This window comes from Fusarium flagelliforme (assembly GCF_020744385.1).
Source record: "Fusarium flagelliforme strain FIESC 12 MPI-CAGE-AA-0113 chromosome Unknown B0J16scaffold_1, whole genome shotgun sequence".
Lineage (NCBI taxonomy): Eukaryota > Fungi > Ascomycota > Sordariomycetes > Hypocreales > Nectriaceae > Fusarium > Fusarium flagelliforme.
In genome coordinates this window covers 8,697,318-8,717,868 of record NW_025763503.1, presented here as the reverse complement: position 1 = coordinate 8,717,868, position 20,551 = coordinate 8,697,318, and the positions used below count along the sequence as shown (strand labels likewise).

At 40.6% G+C, this 20,551-nt stretch overlaps 5 protein-coding genes across 5 annotated transcripts; 2 read left to right on the top strand and 3 right to left on the bottom strand.

The window, feature by feature from the left end:
* B0J16DRAFT_315414 (uncharacterized protein) lies at window positions 1-713 on the top strand (the record flags this gene model as incomplete). Its single annotated transcript, XM_046125248.1, has 2 exons — window positions 1-175; window positions 497-713. Coding segments are annotated over 2 exons (392 nt in total), but the record flags the coding sequence as incomplete, so codon positions are not given.
* Window positions 714-2,187: 1,474 nt separating this feature from the next.
* On the bottom strand, window positions 2,188-3,759 carry B0J16DRAFT_360648 (uncharacterized protein; the record flags this gene model as incomplete). The annotated part of the gene is made up of 2 exons (XM_046129714.1): window positions 2,523-3,759; window positions 2,188-2,486 (listed from the first exon to the last, which is right to left on the bottom strand). Exons 1-2 carry the CDS (start codon window positions 3,550-3,552, stop codon window positions 2,188-2,190), a joined length of 1,329 nt encoding a protein of 442 aa, XP_045990780.1. The 5' UTR covers window positions 3,553-3,759.
* Window positions 3,760-4,412: 653 nt separating this feature from the next.
* On the top strand, window positions 4,413-4,979 carry B0J16DRAFT_259874 (HSP20-like chaperone; the record flags this gene model as incomplete). Its single annotated transcript, XM_046123226.1, has 1 exon — window positions 4,413-4,979. One exon carries the CDS (start codon window positions 4,413-4,415, stop codon window positions 4,977-4,979), a length of 567 nt encoding a protein of 188 aa, XP_045990779.1.
* Window positions 4,980-7,620: 2,641 nt separating this feature from the next.
* B0J16DRAFT_331637 (voltage-dependent anion channel) lies at window positions 7,621-9,174 on the bottom strand. The gene has a single exon (XM_046126611.1). The coding sequence runs from the start codon at window positions 8,829-8,831 to the stop codon at window positions 7,743-7,745; it is 1,089 nt and encodes a 362-aa protein (XP_045990778.1). The 5' UTR covers window positions 8,832-9,174; the 3' UTR covers window positions 7,621-7,742.
* Window positions 9,175-9,635: 461 nt separating this feature from the next.
* On the bottom strand, window positions 9,636-10,139 carry B0J16DRAFT_331636 (uncharacterized protein). Its single transcript, XM_046126610.1, has one exon. The coding sequence runs from the start codon at window positions 9,898-9,900 to the stop codon at window positions 9,649-9,651; it is 252 nt and encodes an 83-aa protein (XP_045990777.1). The 5' UTR covers window positions 9,901-10,139; the 3' UTR covers window positions 9,636-9,648.
* Window positions 10,140-20,551: the final 10,412 nt, after the last annotated feature.

The following is a 20,551-nucleotide window of genomic DNA, read 5'->3' as shown; positions in this document are numbered from 1 at the left end:
GAAGAAGAAGAAGAAGAAAGAAGAAGAAGAAGAAGAAGAAGAAGAAGAAGAAGAAGAAGAAGAAGAGAGAAGAGAAGAAGAAGAAAGAAGAAGAAGAAGAAGAAGAAGAAGAAGAAGAAGAAGAAGAAGAAGAAGATGATGATGATATATCAGTTAAAGATACTATTGAAGTTAGGTAGGATGTCTTAGTTGTTGCGAAAAAGAATGAATAACATACCTGATTTTGATGATATTATGGTGTTGTGGTTATGATGCATTTGTCCCGTAGATGCAGATGGAGGGGTTAGTCCGGTCTGAATTATGTTACTAACCGAGGGAAAGTCGGTACCTTCATTTGGCGGGTTTTGCAGCCAAATTGAGGTACCCCAATTTTCCCTGTCAGCAGACCCTTTTCCCAGTCAATGAACCCCCCGTGCTTAGGCACGGAGCTTGCGGAGTGATACCACAAGCTAAGTGGGGCCGGTCTCTAGGCCCCTACCTACCCAGTAGTTTCCAGGATCAACGGGTGGACCTGGGGGAAATCTGTGACGGGCCGCGGAACCAATCCTGGAGAGATTAGCGCCGCTACAGACAAAAGACGGGATCTCAGCACTGACTGGGCAGGAAAGAGAGAGCGCCCCACGGACACCGAGTTGGCCGTCGGTGCGAAGCCTGTGGGGCCTTCCACCTTAGCCTGCGGCTTAGGGCTAATTATGGACTTTGCTATGGGTTAATACGAACATCACATGCATGTGGGAGGCACTTTCACCTGACGGGCTAGGCCGTTCGTTCGAACTTGGCGGAGAGACAGCATCGGAAAGCGAAAGTACAGTGATCATCTTAGCCAATATGCCAGCCCAAAACCCGCGGCGATTAATCTGACGCGCCACGTTCGAATATCAGAATCACCTGCGGCCACAAGGTCGCAGGCACCTATGTATACTACGAATATTTTATTGCTTATTAAGTAATTGAATTCCTATGCGGGGGGGTTGGATTTGGCTGTGTGTCTGTTGGATAATACCTTTTTCTACTAACTAGTCCTCCCGTATTTAAGGAAGTAGTGGGGTTGTGGATATAACAGCCTCGTAGAAGATCCTCATGCCGGTATCTCATAATACTTTTCTCTTTTCGAGTAATTTCAACATACAATAAAAGTATAGAGCCTCTAGGTCGCGTTTAAGCCGTTAACACGGAAAGAACAAGCGACTAATATAAAAAAGGGGAGACTAGCTTTGTGAATACTTCTGTAAATAATCTACATCTTGTGCTTGATCTTCTGGTTGTACTTCCAAACAAGATAAACGGTTGCCTTCCATTGTCGTCCTCCTCGCAAGCGCCAGTCGTCTCATTCTTATCCTCCCACGACCCTGAAGGAGGACTCCGCTGCTTTATAGTTACAGATAAAGATTCATCAGTAACATGCGTCTTGCTTTGTCGTAAACGCTTAGGCATAGTGCCGGAGGTGCCATTCCTCCCCCATCTTCAATTTGTAATTTTGACAGTTCCATATTGTTTCTCGACGATGTTGCCTCTTCCACTAATCTTACCAAATTGATAGTTATATATATCATTGTCCGATTTCCCTAAGAAAGAGCGCTGGCTAAGAGTTTATGGGACGACGCAATGGCCAAGGACGTACTTGAAAGTGCCCTCGTGTTCTTACGTCAAGATTTGCTTCCTTCTTTGCCCTTCCCACTTAAACTGAAGCATTAGATTACTCTGAATAACGTTAGTCATAGACGTGGCTAAGCTTTACGTAGTATACTTATATCTTGGTCTGTGGTATGGTCCTTGGTCGTCTCTACAATGATACTGACATTCGGGGGTCTTAATTAGCACCTTGGAACAAAAGTCAACTTCTCAGGTTGAACGCGAAGATTTGGGATAAGGCTAGATGCATTAATCCTAAATATGTCATCAGTGCGTTTCCAATTCACCTGACAAATTCCTAAGCAGCTGGGTTTTCGATCCTGTATTCTATCTGCTTACGAGCATTTCCGGTGAGAATAGTACATTTTAAAGTTGCAATCTTTACTTAGACTGGAAGGAAGTGTACCAACGGTTATTAAGCATGGCTAACAGGAGTTATATATTTGACACGGCCAGAACTATGACATGTTCAATGGCCACTGCACTGTAACATACATTCAATCAAAGATTTCAATCGCGGAAAAGAAGAACCGCTTAAAACCTAACCCTACACAATCATGCGCCATCTTCCGCGCGTCTGAACCTCCTCCACTCCGGGATCCAAGGATTGTCGATCAGTGTTCGTGGTGAGATATAGTAAGTGATAGAAGTCCTAACACTATCGCCTTCTCGGTCCAGCCTTTCAGTAGCGGATGCGGAAGGAAAACCAATCCTAGACTTTCCGCCACCGGCAAAAAAAATCATTTTCTCGCGATGAGGCCTCTCATATATAGTCTCATATAAAGTGTCAAAGTGTATCTTCGTCATACTTGCAACCCTACTGGTACAGTAATCGAAGATTGACCGATATGTTCCTGTACACAGTATCACCTTCTCCAAGGATAACTCACGGACTCGTGTCCGCTGGATAAATTCAAGCAGGTCCGTCTCTTCTGCAGAAATCCCAGAAAGCTTACAACGCTTCAGGATAGGTAGCCTATCCAGCTCGACTACGCGCTGTAGTATCCTTTCGTAGTAGAAATAATCAGCCAAGTCCGAATAACCCCTTAGGTTCCGAAAATAATCTATTTCCAGATTTCCGAGTTGGTTACACAGCCGGAGGAGTCTTGAAAGACCGACAAAGTCGTTTTCATCTTCAGCTTCTGCTTGGACCTCGGCCACATCCTTCTTGGAGGATCGCCCCACGCCATGCTTGTTCTCATGTATAGCTCTGCATAACGTGAAAATCCGAGTGGAAAGGCTTATGGATAATGACCTGAGGGTCGCAAAAGATTTGGAAAAACCGGAGTCATTCCAGTCGATCGCATTGATTTGATCGCAGGCCAGGCTAGGACGCTGCATATCCGGTTGGTTGAAGATGTTGAGACTGTCGATTCGCAAGTTGCTCGCAGCTAATGCATACAAAGCTGTATCAAACGTGTACATTGTGCATAGCCACATACTCTTCTGCAAGGAGACTAAGGGTCCTGCATCAGCAGGTAAAATCGTTTCTTCGCTGTTACGGACAATGGCTACTCGTAGTGTAAGCAACCGAAGACTTCTGTTCTTGCTGTATTTTACAAGCCCATTGAATGCTTGGCTAAGTAGATTGACTTCCTGTGTCCTACTTATTTCCTCTTTTTGCCAATCTTTTTGCCTCCACGGTTTCCGGTTTTCGTATTCCTTGACGATACCTTCGAGGTACAATTCCTGGATTAGAGATCGAAGACCCCCAGCTTGAGTACCTTGAGCGAATGTTCGTAGAGCATCAACCGTGACGTTGATATGTTTCGAACGAAAGAATGTCCTGAAACGATACTGAGAGGACTTCAAGGCAAGTGATTTGCAGCTAAGGCGAAGATTGCAAATATCGTCCAGGTCTAGCAGCTGAACAAAGCATTCGACAACGGTTTCTGGACAGCTTTCTAGATCTAAAGGCATGTTGTATATAAGAGTAAACAAGGATATGTGAGAACGAGGCGGTTTGGCCCTCTTTGGTCTTCGAGATGGGCATGTGGAGTCAAATGAAAAGAGACAACATGCCCAGGATTAGGTGCACCAAGCTGGCAAAATGGCACAGTCTCGACGCTTAGTAGATATGGTTCAAGAATAGCTACAACGAAATAGTAGTGGACCAGATAGCTACCATCTCACCTAGCTGTTGGTGTTACTTGACTGGATCGTGTGACTAGTCCGCAGAGAACAATCACCTAATGCCCTTTAGACAACCCCTTTACCTCGACCCACTGCTAGCCATGCGATAGTTTACGCCACTGGGCCTAAGACCTGGAATGGCGTGATGGCAATTGCGGGGTAAGACCGCGGTCAGACGGAGAAGCTGTGTGTAGGTGTCAACTAAGTCGTCTTGGATCAGATCACAGATAGTTAAGTCGATGAGAAAACACGTCATTATTACAGTGCCAAAAATGCTGTCTAGAAGTCAGATCATTTACATGATCCTACGGTTCATACTTGGGGCATTCCTAGCGCTGCATCTGGAGGCAACCATCACTTCAAAACATAGCATTAGATCATGTCGAATCATGTTGAGCTTACAACACATTGACGATGAGCAAATCCTTTCTGTAGTCATGGAGCGTCCGCTCTAGCTAGGCATAAAGACTCTGCCTCCTCTAATGCTATAGACACCCTTTGCAGTTAGCTTTCAGAACAACGAGCTATAAAAGAGTTCCATGTATCCCTGCAGACCACTACTTTCTCAACAAGCGCGCAAAACTGCAGGCGGTCTACTCATCAACAAGCGCATCTTTCCATATTTCATTGTCAACAAAGTACGCACGATGGCGCTTTTCCCTCGCAGCCTCTATAGTTCTGATTCCTCCTTTCACCCGCTCTTTCGACTTCTCGACGATTACGACACATACTCCCGAAGAGATCAGAATACTCATAACACAGGAATGATCCACTGGCAACCCAAGTTTGATATCTGTGAGACACCTCGTGCTTACGAACTCCATGGCGAGCTTCCTGGTATGAACAAGAAGGAGGTGCACATCGAGTTTACTGAGCCGCAGACACTGGTCGTCCGTGGAAAGTCCGAGCGAACCTATACCTCAGGGAATCCTCCTGCAGGTTTTATCGAAGGCCCATCTGTGCAAGGAGCTATTAAAGGGGATGATGAAGAGCACAGTAAATCGCAGACTCAACAGCCAGAAAAGGGGGACAAACATGACGACAAGACGAAGTATTGGCTTGCTGAACGTAGAGTCGGCGAGTTTTCCCGCACCTTCAGCTTCCCGTCTCATGTGGATCAGGATAGTGTCAACGCTAGCTTTCAAGACGGGATACTGAGTATTATTGTACCGAAGATCAAGAAGCATGAGTCCCGCCGCGTCCATATTGATTAAACCGATCTACGACTGCAACAATATACGGGCACCGTGGTTTAGGTTTCGCTGAGTGTATCATACCTCATCGCTTTTATTTGTGTCGGATGTTTCTTCTGGAGATCTATGGCATGTTTCGGTCCCTACTCCTCTAGTCTGTTCATAATACACGCTCTCTGCAAGTTTCATATTAAGAAATACAAGGTGGCCTTATTCAACGCCGCCTCTGATACTCACAAGATCATATGTGACCCTTTGACTGATTACGTGCTTCTTACGGTCCGAGTAGTGCTGCGGTGACTTTGTCAGATCACGTTGTTGTGGTTGTACGATCATAAGGAAATTCTGGAATGTTCGGCAGAGCCAGTGTGGGCTGATTATGTTCGCATCGACATCTATAGTATCTCGGCTTTCGAACGTAGGCTAATAAAATATTAAAATAGATGTTGACCTATATCTCGAGAGGTCCACAAAGTGTTTAGCGATATGAAATCCTGATAGCCATAATAAATCAAATATGAAGTCTGTATTTCAACTATTAGTACAAGTTAAGTAATCCATAAGCGAGCGCCGCACTTTCCAGCACTGCTCAGCAATTATCCTCAATTACACCGCCATTGCACTAATAATCAACAACAATTACATCGGAAATAGATAATGCCGATAATTCAGCAGTCTCTGGGCAAGTTTACGCATTATGCCCAGCTTTACCGCAAGTGCTACAGCGCCGCGACTTTGAACGGGCACTTCCCGCATAACTACTATTATATTGCCTTTCCTGGGGTGTTTTCTCATCTGCAGCCTTTTTAGCCAGTAAATCCTATACGTCTTGCACAGTAAGTAATCCTCCTAGTCTTACGCATGCTCTTTTAGCTCTCTGGCGTTTGCTAAGGGCTTCGTTAGCCTTACGAAGGGAGAAGACCTCCGCTTTACGAGGGCTACCTAATGCATTATTGCTTTTGTGCCTTTTGCAAACTGATTAACTGCATTAATTATTAACGTTGGGGAGCTATTTTGGTGATTGGATATACAAGTCTTGATTAGTTCTGACTGCAAGTTGGCTTCTAAAGGGTTCTAGGGCGTCTTGGGGATCCAAGGGTTAGCTGGAGGTTGAAGGGGGTAGGGTAGGTATTGGAGTCCGTATTTGTATATTTAGTTTAGAAAGAACCCTTTCCGGGTCATGCAGCACAAGTTTAACTCCCATAAAGCCTCCCTGTATGTTTTTCTCTGTTATAGAAGTAAAGAAGGCCTTGCAAAATGCGCGAAGGAACTTGACCTTGCTTATGTTTGTAATATGTGCTTGCATTGAATCCTTGATCTGTTAACTATATGCCTTCTTTATTGGCCTAAAATACCTAGCGTCTAGCGGCTGGAGGTAATGAAAGGAATGAGAAGGCATGCAGAGTGTAATAACATTATATTCTTTGCAGTAGAGCTTAAAAACGGTAGAGTGGTAGCTCTTATATCTATTAAAGATCAACAGCCGATAAGTGTCTTTCGTATAACTTGCTGTATGCTTATTGAAGTACTTAATCTAATCCAGGCATACTTCGTTGGTAGTCTAGCTATTGTCTGTAGTTGTGATTATCTAGTCGGCTGGAAGCTTACTCTCTGTGTACCAGTTGGCTAGGTGGTACTGCGCGACTAGGATGATGAATAGCGGGATGGCCCAACCTTGCGCATTCACGCTTTGGATCACCGTTGCCAACTCTCAATTGCCGGGCTGTGCCAGCTTGGCCTTGCTACGGCTATCTGAGGTAGTGACCACTATGTATGCGAAGATGATACCCATCATAAACCCAGTCTCATCGAAGTTGTATGTGTTCTCATCTAGTATGCCATACTTGGCTTTAACGTTCCATACGAGTGCAAACCACTCAGAAATAACCTTCGGATCTTCGCATTTAGCTCTCTGATAATCAAATTTCCGAGAAAAACGCATACGGAGCTCTGGCCGGCGTCTAACGAAGTTAGAGGCCCAGTTCTTACCAACAGCCGACGCGTCGCGTGTGCGAAGCAGTTGGTTGGCCATATCTTCCACGCCACGTAATCTAGGCGGGAAAGATCGTGTGCACAACTCAATCACACGATGGAGAATGGCCTCTTCTTCTAACTGTGTAAGCTTCCTCGAATTGGGTATAGTATCGTGTTGTGCAGCAGAGCCATTGCGTCGTTGGCGAATGGTTCGATCCGACACCCCGTAGATCTTCGCTGCGGCCCGTATGCTTAGATTCTGGTCTTTCTGAATAGCTTTGAGAGCTAGATTCACCCTGGCTAGATCATCACCTGGCGATCTGCTTTTTGAATCATCTAGCTTCGTCGCTATTTCCGCACCACTCATCGAGAGAAAACCAAACTTATAGGTGCTAGAGCGCTTTACTGATATCAATCGTGCTAATTGCTAGGGCGATATTCTAGCACACTTTGTGTGAATATGAATATGAACACCACGCTAGCGCGCGATAGCACAATACGCAAGTCAAGCTACGCTGCTTAAGAGCTTGCCGTATTTACCTGCCATGCACATGTTGCCATGCCATTGGGCGAAGCCTTTTGAGCCCATGAATCACCACTTGCTACGCTGCCAACCAGCGCTGCGCTCAATTCAAGTTCAAGTAACTTTAATGCAAGAATCCGGCTTTTTAATTGGATAACTTGAGATAATTGAATTGAACTTGATCAAGTTCTCCAATCATATTGCTGCATTTGGCCTTAAAGTTACTTGAACTTGAATTGAGCGCAGCGCTGCTGCCAACAAGCTTTACTCAGCTTCGAGGCCGCAGGTCAGTTTGAATCCTCGTCATGACCAGGCCACACAATCTCGCGTTTATATACAGCTCTTACACAGCGGAAAGCGATGAAAGCCCAAGCGAGGAAAAGGGACAGCGTCATCACCGTGGACATCCATAAAATACCGCCGCTGCTAACTGCATGCCCTACTCGGATAGAGGCGATTGTGAAACCAACATTGGGAAAGACAAAACTCCACCAGCTGAGGTGAAATCGTCGATCAGGCATACCCATAAGGACGGCAGCCATAGCCAAGGTGAAGAACCAAAAACCAAGTCCCCATAAGAATATCGACCCATTGACGGCAGCAATGCGGACACTAGCAGCCAACATTATCGGATCGTCAAGGCCTGCTAAGATTGATACTTCAGAGCTGGACAGATAGGTAAAGATTCTGGGTGTGTCCGAAGTCATGGCTACTAATGCCGCGCACGTAAAGCTTGGAGGGCCTACGGCAATGAACATACCGGGCCGTTGGATCGGAAGTCCGAAGGCCATCAGTCGTGATAAGTAAGTAGAGTACATGAACACTGATATCAGCAGCCCCAAACCTTGAGCTGCTAAACCCGCATAAAGCATTGAGGCGGCTTGATGCACCGGCTGAGCCTTCAAAAAAACACCGGCAAGGGTTCCAGTGAGCATAATGGGAAATATGGGAAGGATCCAGGACGGTGTCATGGAGTTGACGGTGAGGCGGCGATCCTCCCTGACAGTAAATAGGAGATGATACTGGAGGGCGGAGACGATGAACGTGAGGGTCAGATAGGCCCAGAATGCCCCTCCTAGAAATCTCGCCATGCCACTTTTAGCCGACTCGGCCAGGAAAAGCTCTCCGTATAACTGCATATTCGACAGAACGGCCGCAATCGAGAGGAAAAACGTCGAGATGAAAAGGGCCTCTCGTGGATGTGTGAACGCCTTCCCAAAGGTGTGCTGGTGCAATATGAAGCGGAGGATGATTGCAATAGTGATGAAGAAGAATAACAGGAGATCTAGCAGAAAGATAGTAAGGCCAATGATGTCTAAGCCGGTGAACCGATGGGGCGACATGGCCAAGACAACGGCGATGCCGCTCGTGGACATACTGCATGAACAGTTTAGCGGAGCGGAGGCGGATCAACGTCCAGCATTTAGCCCTTGCGAACTTACGTTACGGTGTACCAGGCGAAGGTGAAATGATGAAGTCGTTCGCGGAGAGGCATGCTCGGCTGCAGGTAGGTGGGGATCCTCTCAAGGGGCCGTAGAACATTTGACTCCAGGTCGGATATGACGTGGGGGTGCTCGGTTTGCGTCTCCATTTTGATGATAAAATTGTTCGTCGAAAATCTGAAATTATTGGATACGCGGTACATATATTGAGTGCACGATGGGGTGAATTCAATTGATTATGGAGCAGAAACTCGTGATCTTATTGATTGAAGTCTTGATGATGCCTTGTCCATTTTCTCTCGTCAGAGTGCGGGGGCGTTGGTCGATTCTTGATGCTTTCACAGCCACACGCCACACATATTGTTATAACGAAGGGCAAACTCCCTTCTATCCGTACGCAGGCGCCAATCCAACAGAAATCCCCCGTTTTGTTGTCACGTTGTGTATTTTACATAATGGGGCGTGCGATCGTTATAGCAGTGATACTTCAGTCAAACCCCAGTATAAAGATGTGTATGGGACTTAGAGCGGGGAAACAACTAAACCAAGAACATACACACATCCAATAAGACACATCAGAGAATCAGAGATCGTAACAAATCTGTCACCGTGTGCATTTTGGATAATTGCGTGTGTGACTGTTATAGCGATATCCTTCTAGCTACTCTAGTATGATGTAATGGAAAGATGAAGTCGAATATTGACAGAACGCTTTCATGGATTCTGAAACATAACGTACTTATCCTCCCTCTCACACATTGGCCTCTCGTCCACCTACACTATCTCCCAAAAATAACCCCGTAAGAATCACTGCATCCGATTCATCTAAGAAAATGGAAAATGCAAACGGCCTGTCAAACAACAGAATCTCGAAGTCGATCACTAGACTCCTCGTCTTCGCCATGAGAACGACTGTAGCCGCAGCGGCCTCGGTACCTTCCTCATCAAGCTTCACAACGGCTCTGTGTATGCAAGACTGCACCTGGTTTCTTCCTGGCGCCATCTTTGAGAAATCACCCGCCACGGGGAAGCCGAGCTCTAGCAGCAGAGCCAGGATCGACAGTCTACTGTCGAGGTTGAGCCTATCTTTAGCTTGAAGCCTTGGAGTCCTGATGTGACGGTTGGGTTTTCCAAGGGATAAACTAGTCCGTTCTAAGTTTATGTTGGCAGAGTCGTAGGGCGTTGTACTAAGCGGTTGGCGAAGTGTCACGTTTCTTAATAGTAAATAGAGCGGGTTAGGCGTATTCAGGTAAAGAGGTTTTATTAATAGCTGTTAAGCTAAGTGTACTAATGCTAAATGAATGTATATATATACTTGGGTGATTGTAGGTGATCAGTGAGGTTATCTTAGGATTAGTGCTGATTTAGATGGATTAGTACTGATTGCGTTGGATCAGTGCTGATTGTAAAGGCTTGGCACTGATTGTTGTTGATTGTTCTAAGAATGTGATTGGGTGAAAAATGTGGGGCTGTATGCAGAGTGACTAATCTACTTGTTAGATCGTAATATAATCTCTCTCCTCCTTAAGGCCTTATCCTTAAGGCCTAGTTCATAACATTTTCGTTGTTAGTTACCCTTAGTAAGCAAACTTAAACCTGTAATCCCTTTAAGATATCTAACCGTGTAGTAAAATTAAAGAAAACGTTAACTGAAAATCGTTGTGTGCTCTTAAGTCTTTTAACTGCTTTTAGCGCTTCCAGAATACCTTGTACTAATTGCGTGACTTGTGGTTGCGAAAGTAACTGTGTCTTGAACCCGGATAAGTTAAACCGTTGTGAACCTTGTGTTACAGCGGGTTACTCTTGTGATGGTTATGGGTTATTAATGGTAGCTGGTAAGTGATTTTTCTGACTCTTAGTGATAATTTGTTATACTAATAACGTTAGCTTGTAAAATTATTGATGAAAAGCGTTATCTTAAGCGGGAAGAGGAGACTACTAAAGAAGAGTTAATGTAGCTTTAGGTAGAGTTTACTTATATTTATAATCTAATAAATGCTTAATTTTTAAAAATTACTTGCCTATGGCAATAGCGCCGTTAGGTAGAAGAGAAAGGTCTAAATATAATTTAGCGTGGTTTGAACTTAATGGATAAGTTGGAAAAGGCAGAGAAGGATAAGGCAGTGGCGTTAGAACTTGCTCAATCTAATAGTTTATACGTAGATTAGTTTACTATTTCAGAGCAGGATACTCTTAAGTCCCTGGGCCTTGGTTCCTTTATTAATCCTTCTTCTTGGTCCTCTGGCATTAGTAGTAGAAGTTCTTTAGGAGTTACTGGGCATTAGTAAGGTGTTTTAGTAGTTCCTATGTATTTTCGTTTTCTAGGTAGTTCTTCTATTTAATTAGATATATTGTTTGCCTGTTAATCTTCTTTATATCTCTAATTTCTTTTGCTTTATAGAGTTCTAGTTTGTTAATTTCTTTAGGTTTATTACCTGTCTTAATTTAGATTATATTAGCAGCTAACTTAAGATATAAAATGTGGTAGACTAGGTGTAGTTTAACTTTAGGTAGTAAGTCTAGTCTATAGATATCCTTCTTAATTAGTTCCTTAATTTTGTATAGTCTAATATACTTATAATTAAGTTTATATAATAGTTGTTTTATCTTAATATTCTTTGTAGATAGGTAGATTATATTTCCCTCCTTAAAGATTAGTCCTTTAATCTTTTTCTTATTGTAGTATTAGTGTATCTTATTTCTTACTTCCTTAAGTTCCTTCTTTATTTATTTATATAAATTCTTAAGGTTATTTAATTTAAGTATAGTAGCAGGGTTAATACTCTTTGGGTCTTGTTTATTGTAGTAAGTATTAGGTATAAATCTAAAATTAGCGTAGGCTGGAGTTATCTTTGTGCTTTTATTGTATACTGTATTATAGGTAAACTGGGTAATAGGTAACTTTTCAACCTAATTATTCTGTTTATAGTTAATGTAGTAATATAAATATTATTCTAGTACTTGATTTATTCTTTTAGTTTATTTGTCTATCTGTAGCCTAAATGCCGTAGATAGTTAGTAATTTAATCCGATAAGTACTGTAAATGCTTACTAAAACTTACTAGCAAATATAGGTCCTCTATCTGTAAGGATTTCCATTAGTACTCTGTAGTCTTAGAATATTCAGTTGTAGAGAATATAAGCTATTTAGTCTGCATCTATTGCTTCCTAGTAAGGGATGTAATAGTAGAACTTGGTTAATTAATTAATTACAACTAGTATACTATTGTAGAAGATTCTAGTTAAAGGTTCTTTAGATAGTAGTAGTTTAGTAATAAAATCTATTGTAATTAAATCCTATAGTTGTTAGGCTACTAGTAGTGGCTATAGTTCTCTGTAAGGCTTGTATTATTATACCTTGGTTCTTGTGTATATATTGTATTTCTTAATTACTTCTTCTACAGTCTTCCTACTTTCTTCCTAATTAAAGTATTCTGTAATTTATTTCTATGTTTTTGTAATACCTTAGTGGCTATATAGGGGATGTTTATATATATCCCGTACTAAATTATGTTACTTATCTTCTGGTATATATATCCTGTTGTTGTATTCTTTTATGGTAGCTCTGTAGCTAATTAGTTCTTACAGGTTGCATTCTATTGTATTAGTCTAGATGTCTATCTTCTATTTCTTGCTTTAATGTGCTTCCTTTCCTTGTTACTTTGTAATAAGTCCTAGCGCTTGCGCTAGCTGTGTAAGCCTGTAGTATCCTTTGTTATTAGGCTTAAGGAGTTGTTCCTTAGCTTTAACTGTTCCTATGTTGAAGTCTAGTTAATAGCTAATTGCGTTAGCTCTTCTATTGTCTGATCCTTTCTTGTAGATAATAATAAAGTTGAACTTACATAGGTATTCTACGTACCTAGTTTGTTGTTTATTAAGTTCTTATGTTGTTGTAAAGTGGATAATGTTCTTGTAATCTGTGTATACCTTAATCTGGTGTTTACTTCCTATAAGGTAGTATCTAAATTCTTTAAAGTAGTTAAAAATTGCTAAGAACTCTTTATTGTATATAGGGTAGTTAAGTTCTGCTCTGTGTAACTTATGCAAGTAGAACGCGATAGGGTGTAACTTCCTATTGTTATCTTGTTATCTAATCTGTCCTCTTAGCGTAAAGTTGGATGTATTGGTCTCTAGTTTGATTTCTTGTTCTAGGTTAAATATTACTAATACTAGTTTGCTAAGGATGGCTTATTTGATTTGTTTAAAGGCTTCTTGGGCCTTGTTGTTCTAAGCAAAGTCTTGATCTTTCTTGGTTAACTCTGTAAGTAGGTTAGTAATTTTGCTAAAGTCCTTAATAAATTGTTAGTAGTAGTTAGTAAAACCTAAAAAGGCTTGCATTTCCTTAATGTTGTTAGGGGTCTTTTATTCTACTACTAAGGAGATCTTATCCTTTTACATTTAGATTTCTCCTAGTGTAATTGTATATCCTAGAAAGTCTACTTTTGTAACGTAGAAGTGATATTTCTCTGGTTTAACTAATAGCTTAGTGTCTTGTAGTGCTTATAAAATCTTGTAAATATGTTCTTTGTATTCTTCTTTGTTGTCTAAGAAGATTAAGATGTTATTAAGGTAATATATTATAAAAATATCTAAGTACTATTAAAGTATATTATTAATTATTTGTTAGAATGTTACTAGTGTATTAGTAAGGCTAAAGGGTATAACTATATATTTAAATAGTCTAAATTTAGTTTAAAATGCTGTTTTCTATTTATCTCCTTTCTTAATGCGGATTAAATTGTATACTCCTTTAAGATTTAATGCAGTAAAGATCTTCTTGCCTTGTAACTAATCCTTAAGTTCCGTTATAAGCAGAAGTGGGGTTTAGTCCTTTACTGTTTGTGCGTTTAGTGGTCTATAGTTGATGACTAGTTTGTCTTCTCTGTTCTTCTTTAGTACAAAGAATATAGATAAAGCTGTTAATAAGCTAGATTCCCTGATATAGCCCTTTTTAAGCATCTTGTTAATGTACTCCTTCTATACCTGTAGTTCTCTTTAGTTTAGGGGGTAGAGTTTTTACATTAGTAGGTTTTTGTTTGTTAAGTTAATTTCGTAATCCTACTAACTGTATTCTAGGATTCCTATATCTAGTTCTTTGTTAAATAGTTTATTATACTATTAGTATTCCTTTGGAATATTCTTAAGTTAGTCTTGGCTTGGTTCTTTATTAATTTCTTCCTTTATAGGATGTTATTTGCTAAGGATATCTAAGACTTATGTTTTTTATTTTATGCCTTTCTTGTGCTTGTATTGTACTCCTTTTAGAGGTAGTAGATATTCTCTTCTACGTATACCTATGCTATCCTCTCTGGTTAGGGTTTAAGATCTCTTGTTATTTATTGTAATTGTTTGTATATAGCTATTTAAGTTATATAGTAGCGTAACTTAGCTATTCGTCTAGTCTATGCGTAGGTTTGTTCTTCTAAGCTATAGTATTCCTAGAATAACATCTACTAATCCTCCCAATGGAATAATATTAAAATGTTCTTATTAGATCTTCCCTTAGATGTGGGTGTAGAGATGATTAGTCTCTTAGTCTACTATTCTGTTATTGTAATTGAAAAGTTGTCCTTCTGCGTTAATAAGCGGGTATAGTAGTAGTTTCTTCCTCTATAGTAGCGCTAGCTCTATAACTATTTTTAGATCTATAAAGTTTTGCTTTACTTTACAGTTAATCTAAGCATCTAGCTATCTCCCCTTGATCTGAACTTGTAGTACTAGGCAGTTAGGCTTGCTATCTTACGTAGCTCCTAGAGTACTTTGTAGTCTATATTGTTAACCTTATGCTTTGCTCTTCTGTGGCTTTATTACAGAAGGTATTTGTCTTTTCCTAATTTATTGTTGTAGATACTAGTAAGGTAAAGTCTATTAGCTTTCTATATGCATCTTAGTTTATTGGTATCTTCTGATTCTTTGGGTATATTATCTTTCTTTATTAGGTGTTTGTATTTTCCCTGTGTGAGTTCCTTGAACTCTTGATTGGCTTCTTTAATTATCTTTAGTTACTACTAAATATCCTTTAGGGTTTCTTGTTATTTTACTTTCTATTAATAGTAGGCTAGGTTGAATTGTAACTCTGCTACTCTAAGACTTTTGTACTAAGTATGTGCTAAATATCCTATTGTTTCTTTAGGTATATAGGGTTTATTGTTTAGTGTTCCTAGAATTGTAACTAGAAAGCAATTATTGTCTTTCTTAGCTTTAAGGTAAGTCTTATACTAATAGTACTTATATAATACCTATGAGATTTTATTATGTTTTTTATTCGTAGGTAGTATTTAGATGTTATCCTTGGTGTTAAACCTTAGTTCTTAGTGTAGAGGGTTTATTGCTTCTGCTATGTAGTATACTTAAATGTGGAGATTCTCTATTGTAGAAGTATTGCAGTGTTTCCTAGCTGTCTAAATGCATCTTTCCTTTGGGTTATAGAATATTCTTAACCCTTGTTTATTGTATAGGGGCTGATAGGGTTTCTTCTATTTGTTTTCGATTGTTTTGTTTTGCTTGCGGAGGCTCCTTGCTGTTGCTTGTGCGGCTCCTTCTCTGTATCCTATGCTTTAGGCGTGCTGTTGTTGCCTAAGCTGGCTTTAGTATGCGGCGTCTTGTTCTGCTAGTACTAGTTCTTTTTTCTGTTAAACCTTTGTTCTAACAGGGATATTATTAATTGCCTACTTAGGCTCCTTAGGTGTCTGCATTATACCTAGTATCTATGTTTCCCCTAGTTTCTTTGCTTATTTTTCCTGTTTTCTTTGTTTATTCCTTACTTTAATCTTTGCTTTTCCGTTAGGGGTTTCCTTATACTTATAGTAGTATTATCTATTTTGTTCCCTTTTTGCTTTACTGCTTTAACCTTTTGCCTCTTGTTTGTAGTATTCTTGGATTTCTTTAAGGCTTTTAAAGTGTTCCTTTGGCTGTTTGTAGGCGCTTGCTGGGTATGTAGCTTACATGGTCTGTAGTCTAGGCTTAGCCGTTGCCGTCTTGTTGGCTATGTTATATCCTGTGCAGTATATTCCTAAAACTTAGGTTTATTGTACTATTTAGGGGCTAAGTCTGTTAGTAATTCTAAGTACTTATAGCTTACTGTAGTTTGTATTTTGTAGTTTCTTGGGTTCTAGATAATGCTTAGCAATGTATTTATACTAATTGCAGTTGTAGTATTTGCACTTAGATATATCTTATTATTGGTTTGGCCTATAGTTATTAGGTAACTAAGTGGCGGTAAGTGCTATAGGTTCTGGTTGCATTTTATATAAAGTGTTATTTTGTAGTCCTTGTTGTTGTTATTAATGTTAAGAGTTATTGCGTTGGTTACTATAATTGTTGTTATTATAGCGATACTAGTTAGGATAGTAGGGGTTAAAGTTGCTACCCTTTCTTGTAGTATTCTGCTTCTTTTGTCTGCGTTTATACTATTGTTTGTTAATCTTAATTGCTATTGTAACGTACTTAGTAATATTATTAGGTTGATTTGCCTTATAGAGTTTGTCTTTAACTTCCTCCTTTAGTTCTCTGTAGTAGATTTCTATAAGAGCTTTATTGTCCTACTAGGTCTTAGAGGTAAGTTGTTGGAATTTAGCGGAGTAAGTGGTATATAAGTAAGTCTGTTTAAGTACTATAATTTCAGCGGCTGCTTATTTGTTACGATCCAACAAGTAGATTAGTCACCCTGCATATGGCCCCACATTTTCCACCAATCATGTTATCAGAACGATCGACAACGATCAGTGCCAAGCCCTTGCGATCAGCACTGATCCGACACGATCAGTACTGATCCATCTGAATCAGCACTGATCCTGAGATAACCTCACTGATCACCTACAATCACCCAAGTATATATACATTCATTTAGCATTAGTTAGTACACTTAGCTCGACAGCTATCAATAAGACATCTTTACCTGAATACGCCTAACCCGCTCTATTCACTATTAAGAGACGTGACACTTCGCCAATTGCTCAGTATACGCCCTACGAATCTGCCAACATAAACTTAGAACGGACTAGTTTATCCCTTGGAAAACCCAACCGTCACATTATTGTTCTTTGTTAACTACTCTAAAGTTATCTTTAAGTGTACTTTTAAAGTTATTCTAGTTAGTAAAGATATTAATGGTCTTTTAATTCTATATGATCTTGTTGTTCTTAAGGTAATCCCTAAGGATTAGTTTAAACTAATCCTAAGTATTTTCTTAGATTAAAGGTATAGTGAAAAGTACCTTCTTTGTAGCGGTATCTAGCTTAGTAGGGAATAAGTAGAAGTATCCTTTTATTTGGGTTAGGAATAGGATTATATTAGTAGCTTGTCCCTTAAATAGTTTTAGCTTGGGGGGTTTTAGTGCTTCTCTAATGTCCCTTCCTCCCTAAGGTTAGGGTACTGTATTTCTAGCTGGGTTAGTACCTTATTTGTTAACCTATACTTACAGGTTACAAATAGTATTGCGTAGTTAATGAATCTCTGCTATTATTTTGGCTGCGCTAGGTGGTTCTCTGGTGTAAGGAGGTGCTGGTCTGTTGTTGCTGGTTATCTTGATAGTATAATATTGCTTAGTTGTTAACGCAGTATAGTCTGAATAAGAGCTATTAATGTGTAATGGTTAGGTTTTCTAAGGGATAAACTAGTCTATTCTAAGTTTATGTTGGTAGAGTTGTAGGGCATTGTACTAAGCGGTTGGCAAAGTGTTACGTTTCTTAATAGTAAATAGAGCAGGTTAGGTATATTTAGGTAAAGAGGTTTTATTAATAGCTATTAAGCTAAGTATACTAATGCTAAATAAATGTATATATATACTTGGGTAATTGTAGGTGATTAGTGAGGTTATCTTAGGATTAGTGCTGATTTAGATGGATTAGTACTGATTGCGTCGGATCAGTGCTGATCGTAAAGGCTTGGCACTGATTGTTGTCGATTGTTCTGACAACGTGATTGGGTGAAAAATGTGGGGCCGTATGCAGAGTGACTAATCTACTTGTTGGATCGTAACAGTGTTGGAGTCTGTAGCTGCACATTAAGCTTTGAGATCACATTTTCCGGGTTAAAAGGAGCAAGCCTGGCGCCTTTAAAGCCTCCCCAGATATTACTTCCAGTGAAGGTAGATTTAACAGCAGTGTAAAAGGCGTTAAAGAACTCAGTCTTGGAAATATGCGTTATGGAGCATCTGGTTAGATGCTCTATTTGTCAACCATAAGCCTGTTTTGTAACGGTTGTAATTCCCAAGGGATAAACTAGTCTGTACTAGGTTTATGTTGGCAGATGTGTAGGGCGTAGATACTAAGCGTTGCGAAGTGTTACGTCTCTTAATAGTAAATAGAGCGGGTTAGGCGTATTTAGGTAAAGAAGTCTTATTGATAGCTGGTGAGCTAAGTGTTCTATCTAGTGCTAAATGAATGTATATATACATGAAAGGTATGTATGTTAAACGGGGTCGGTTCGACTGTGTTCGAGAGTCAAACGGAGTCGGTTTGACTCCGTTGGTCATGTAAGTCGAATGGCGTGCGTTCGACTTCTACAGGGTAAGTGAAAGGTCATTGGTAGGAAAAAGGTGGGGTGCATAAGGCACGTGCGTAATCATGTTGGGTTGTAACACGATCTCTCCCCTCTTCAAGGTCTTGTCCTCAAGGCCGGCAAAGCGACCAAGCGCTAATTCCGTACGTTGGTTCCAAACTTCCTCCTGTAAACATTTTTCCATGTGCTGACAACATGTCTAGTCGTGTTTCCAAGCGTGTTAATCGTCCCAGAGTAGTCGCTGAGCGTCGCGAAGATATTTCCAACTTGATTCACAAGTTTGGGTTCGAGATGCCTCGTTGTTCCGCTTGTTTTCGTGCGAATCATCCTCAATGCATCGTTTCTAAGGGTAAACAGCATTGCGATTTTTGTGTTTCCAAGAAATACACCAATTGTGATTTTGGCGGTGTGACTTCTCAGGCTTGTGTGTGCGAAAAAAATGAACGTCGGTGTGTTATTGCTGATATGTTTTTACAGTCGCGCGGGTATCCCGTGAAAAGGATCGTATTGATGAGCAGAAGGAGCAGGCTGAGGCAGATCTTCAGGATGCCTTAGCTCGTCTTCAGAGGTTGCGTCGTCAAGAGAAGCATTTGCGTGAGAAGGCGGCGGAGATGGTCCGTCGGGGTTGCGAAGATTTAGATGAGCTGGAAGAATTGGAGCATCGTGAGTCCGTCGATCGGCAGGCAGCAGAGCAGTCTGCTTTGAACGAGATCCAGTTGTTGGAGGATCACGGTGTTATTAATTGGAGTGCTGTGCCTGATTCTTTCTTCCTTGGCGTTAATGGTGGAAATTCCTCAGGAGTCGTTGGGCCTTAAGCAGGTGTTCTGGTGGTTCCCATGTATTTTCGTGTTCTGGGTAGTTTCTCCATTTCACCAAATACATTGTTTGTTTATTTTCCTTCTTTATGTCTCTAATTGCCTCTGCTTCGTAGACTTCTGGTCCTTCGATTTCTTCGGGTTTATTGCCAACTTTAACTTGTATTGTGTCAGCTGCTAATTCAAGTAAGGAAATGTAAAAGATTAGATGGAGCCTAACTTTCAGGGGTAGGTCTAGTTTGTAGTTATTTTCTGAAATTTTCTTGATAATTTTGTATAGTCTGATGTATTTGTAGTCCAATTTGTGTAAAGGTTGTTTTATTTATATGTTTTTCGTTGCTAGGTAGACTATCTCTCCCTCTTTAAAGGTTAGTCCTCCTACCTTCTTTATGTTATAGTATTTTTTTATTCTTTTTCTAACAAATTCAAGTTCTGTTTTCATTTCTTTGTGTAGATTTTTTAGTTTATCTGCTTTAAGGATGGCAGCAGGGTTGATTGTTTGTGCGTCTTGTTCGCTGTAGTAAGCGTCTGGGGTGAATCTAAAATTCGCATAGGCGGGTGTTAACTTCGTGCTTTCGTTATAGGCGGTGTTGTAAGCTAGTTGTGCAACAGATAGCTTTTCAACCCAATTGTTTTGTCCATAGTTGATGTAGCATCATTAGTATTGTTCTAAGACTTGGTTCATCTGTTCTGTTTGTCCATCTGTTTGGGGTCTGAAGGCTGTTGACAGCCTGTGATTAAGTCCTAGGTGTAACATGAGGGCTTGCCAAAACTTGGCTGCGAATGTTGGTCCTCTGTCTGATAGGATCTCGTTTGGTAGTCCGTGTATACTGACGATATGTTGATAAAAGATATAGGAAAGTTCTTCTGCGTCTGTGGATTCTCTGTAGGGTAGGTAGTATGAAAATTTCGTGAGTTAGTCGACAATGACCATAATGCTATCATGAAAGATTCCGGTTAAGGGTTCTTCTAACAAAGGTAACTTGGTTATGAAGTCCATAGTAATCGAGTCCCAAGGTCGTTGTGCTACCGGTAAGGGTTAAAGTGTACCATAGGGTTTGTGACGTTGTGCTTTTGTTCGCATGCACACGTCGCATTGTTTGATGATCTTTTCCACGTCTTGTCTTGAATACTTGTACCCTTTTTCTTGTAGTCGTTTCAGTGTTTTTGTGACACCTTGGTGTCCATGTAGGGGATGTGAATGAAATTCGCGAAGGAAGTCGCTATCTTTGGTGGTTCGCCTGATTCTCTTGGCTGGGTTGCACTTCGTGCACTGTTTGATGTACTCTTCTATCGAGAAGTTGTAGTTTTCGTAGCCCATATCTTCGAAGGTTTTCA

Coding starts and splice junctions, on each gene's coding strand:
- B0J16DRAFT_331637 (XM_046126611.1), bottom strand. CDS start 8,831: ATGTCCACGAGCGGCATCGCCGTTGTCTTGGCCATGTCGCCCCATCGG.
- B0J16DRAFT_331636 (XM_046126610.1), bottom strand. CDS start 9,900: ATGGCGCCAGGAAGAAACCAGGTGCAGTCTTGCATACACAGAGCCGTT.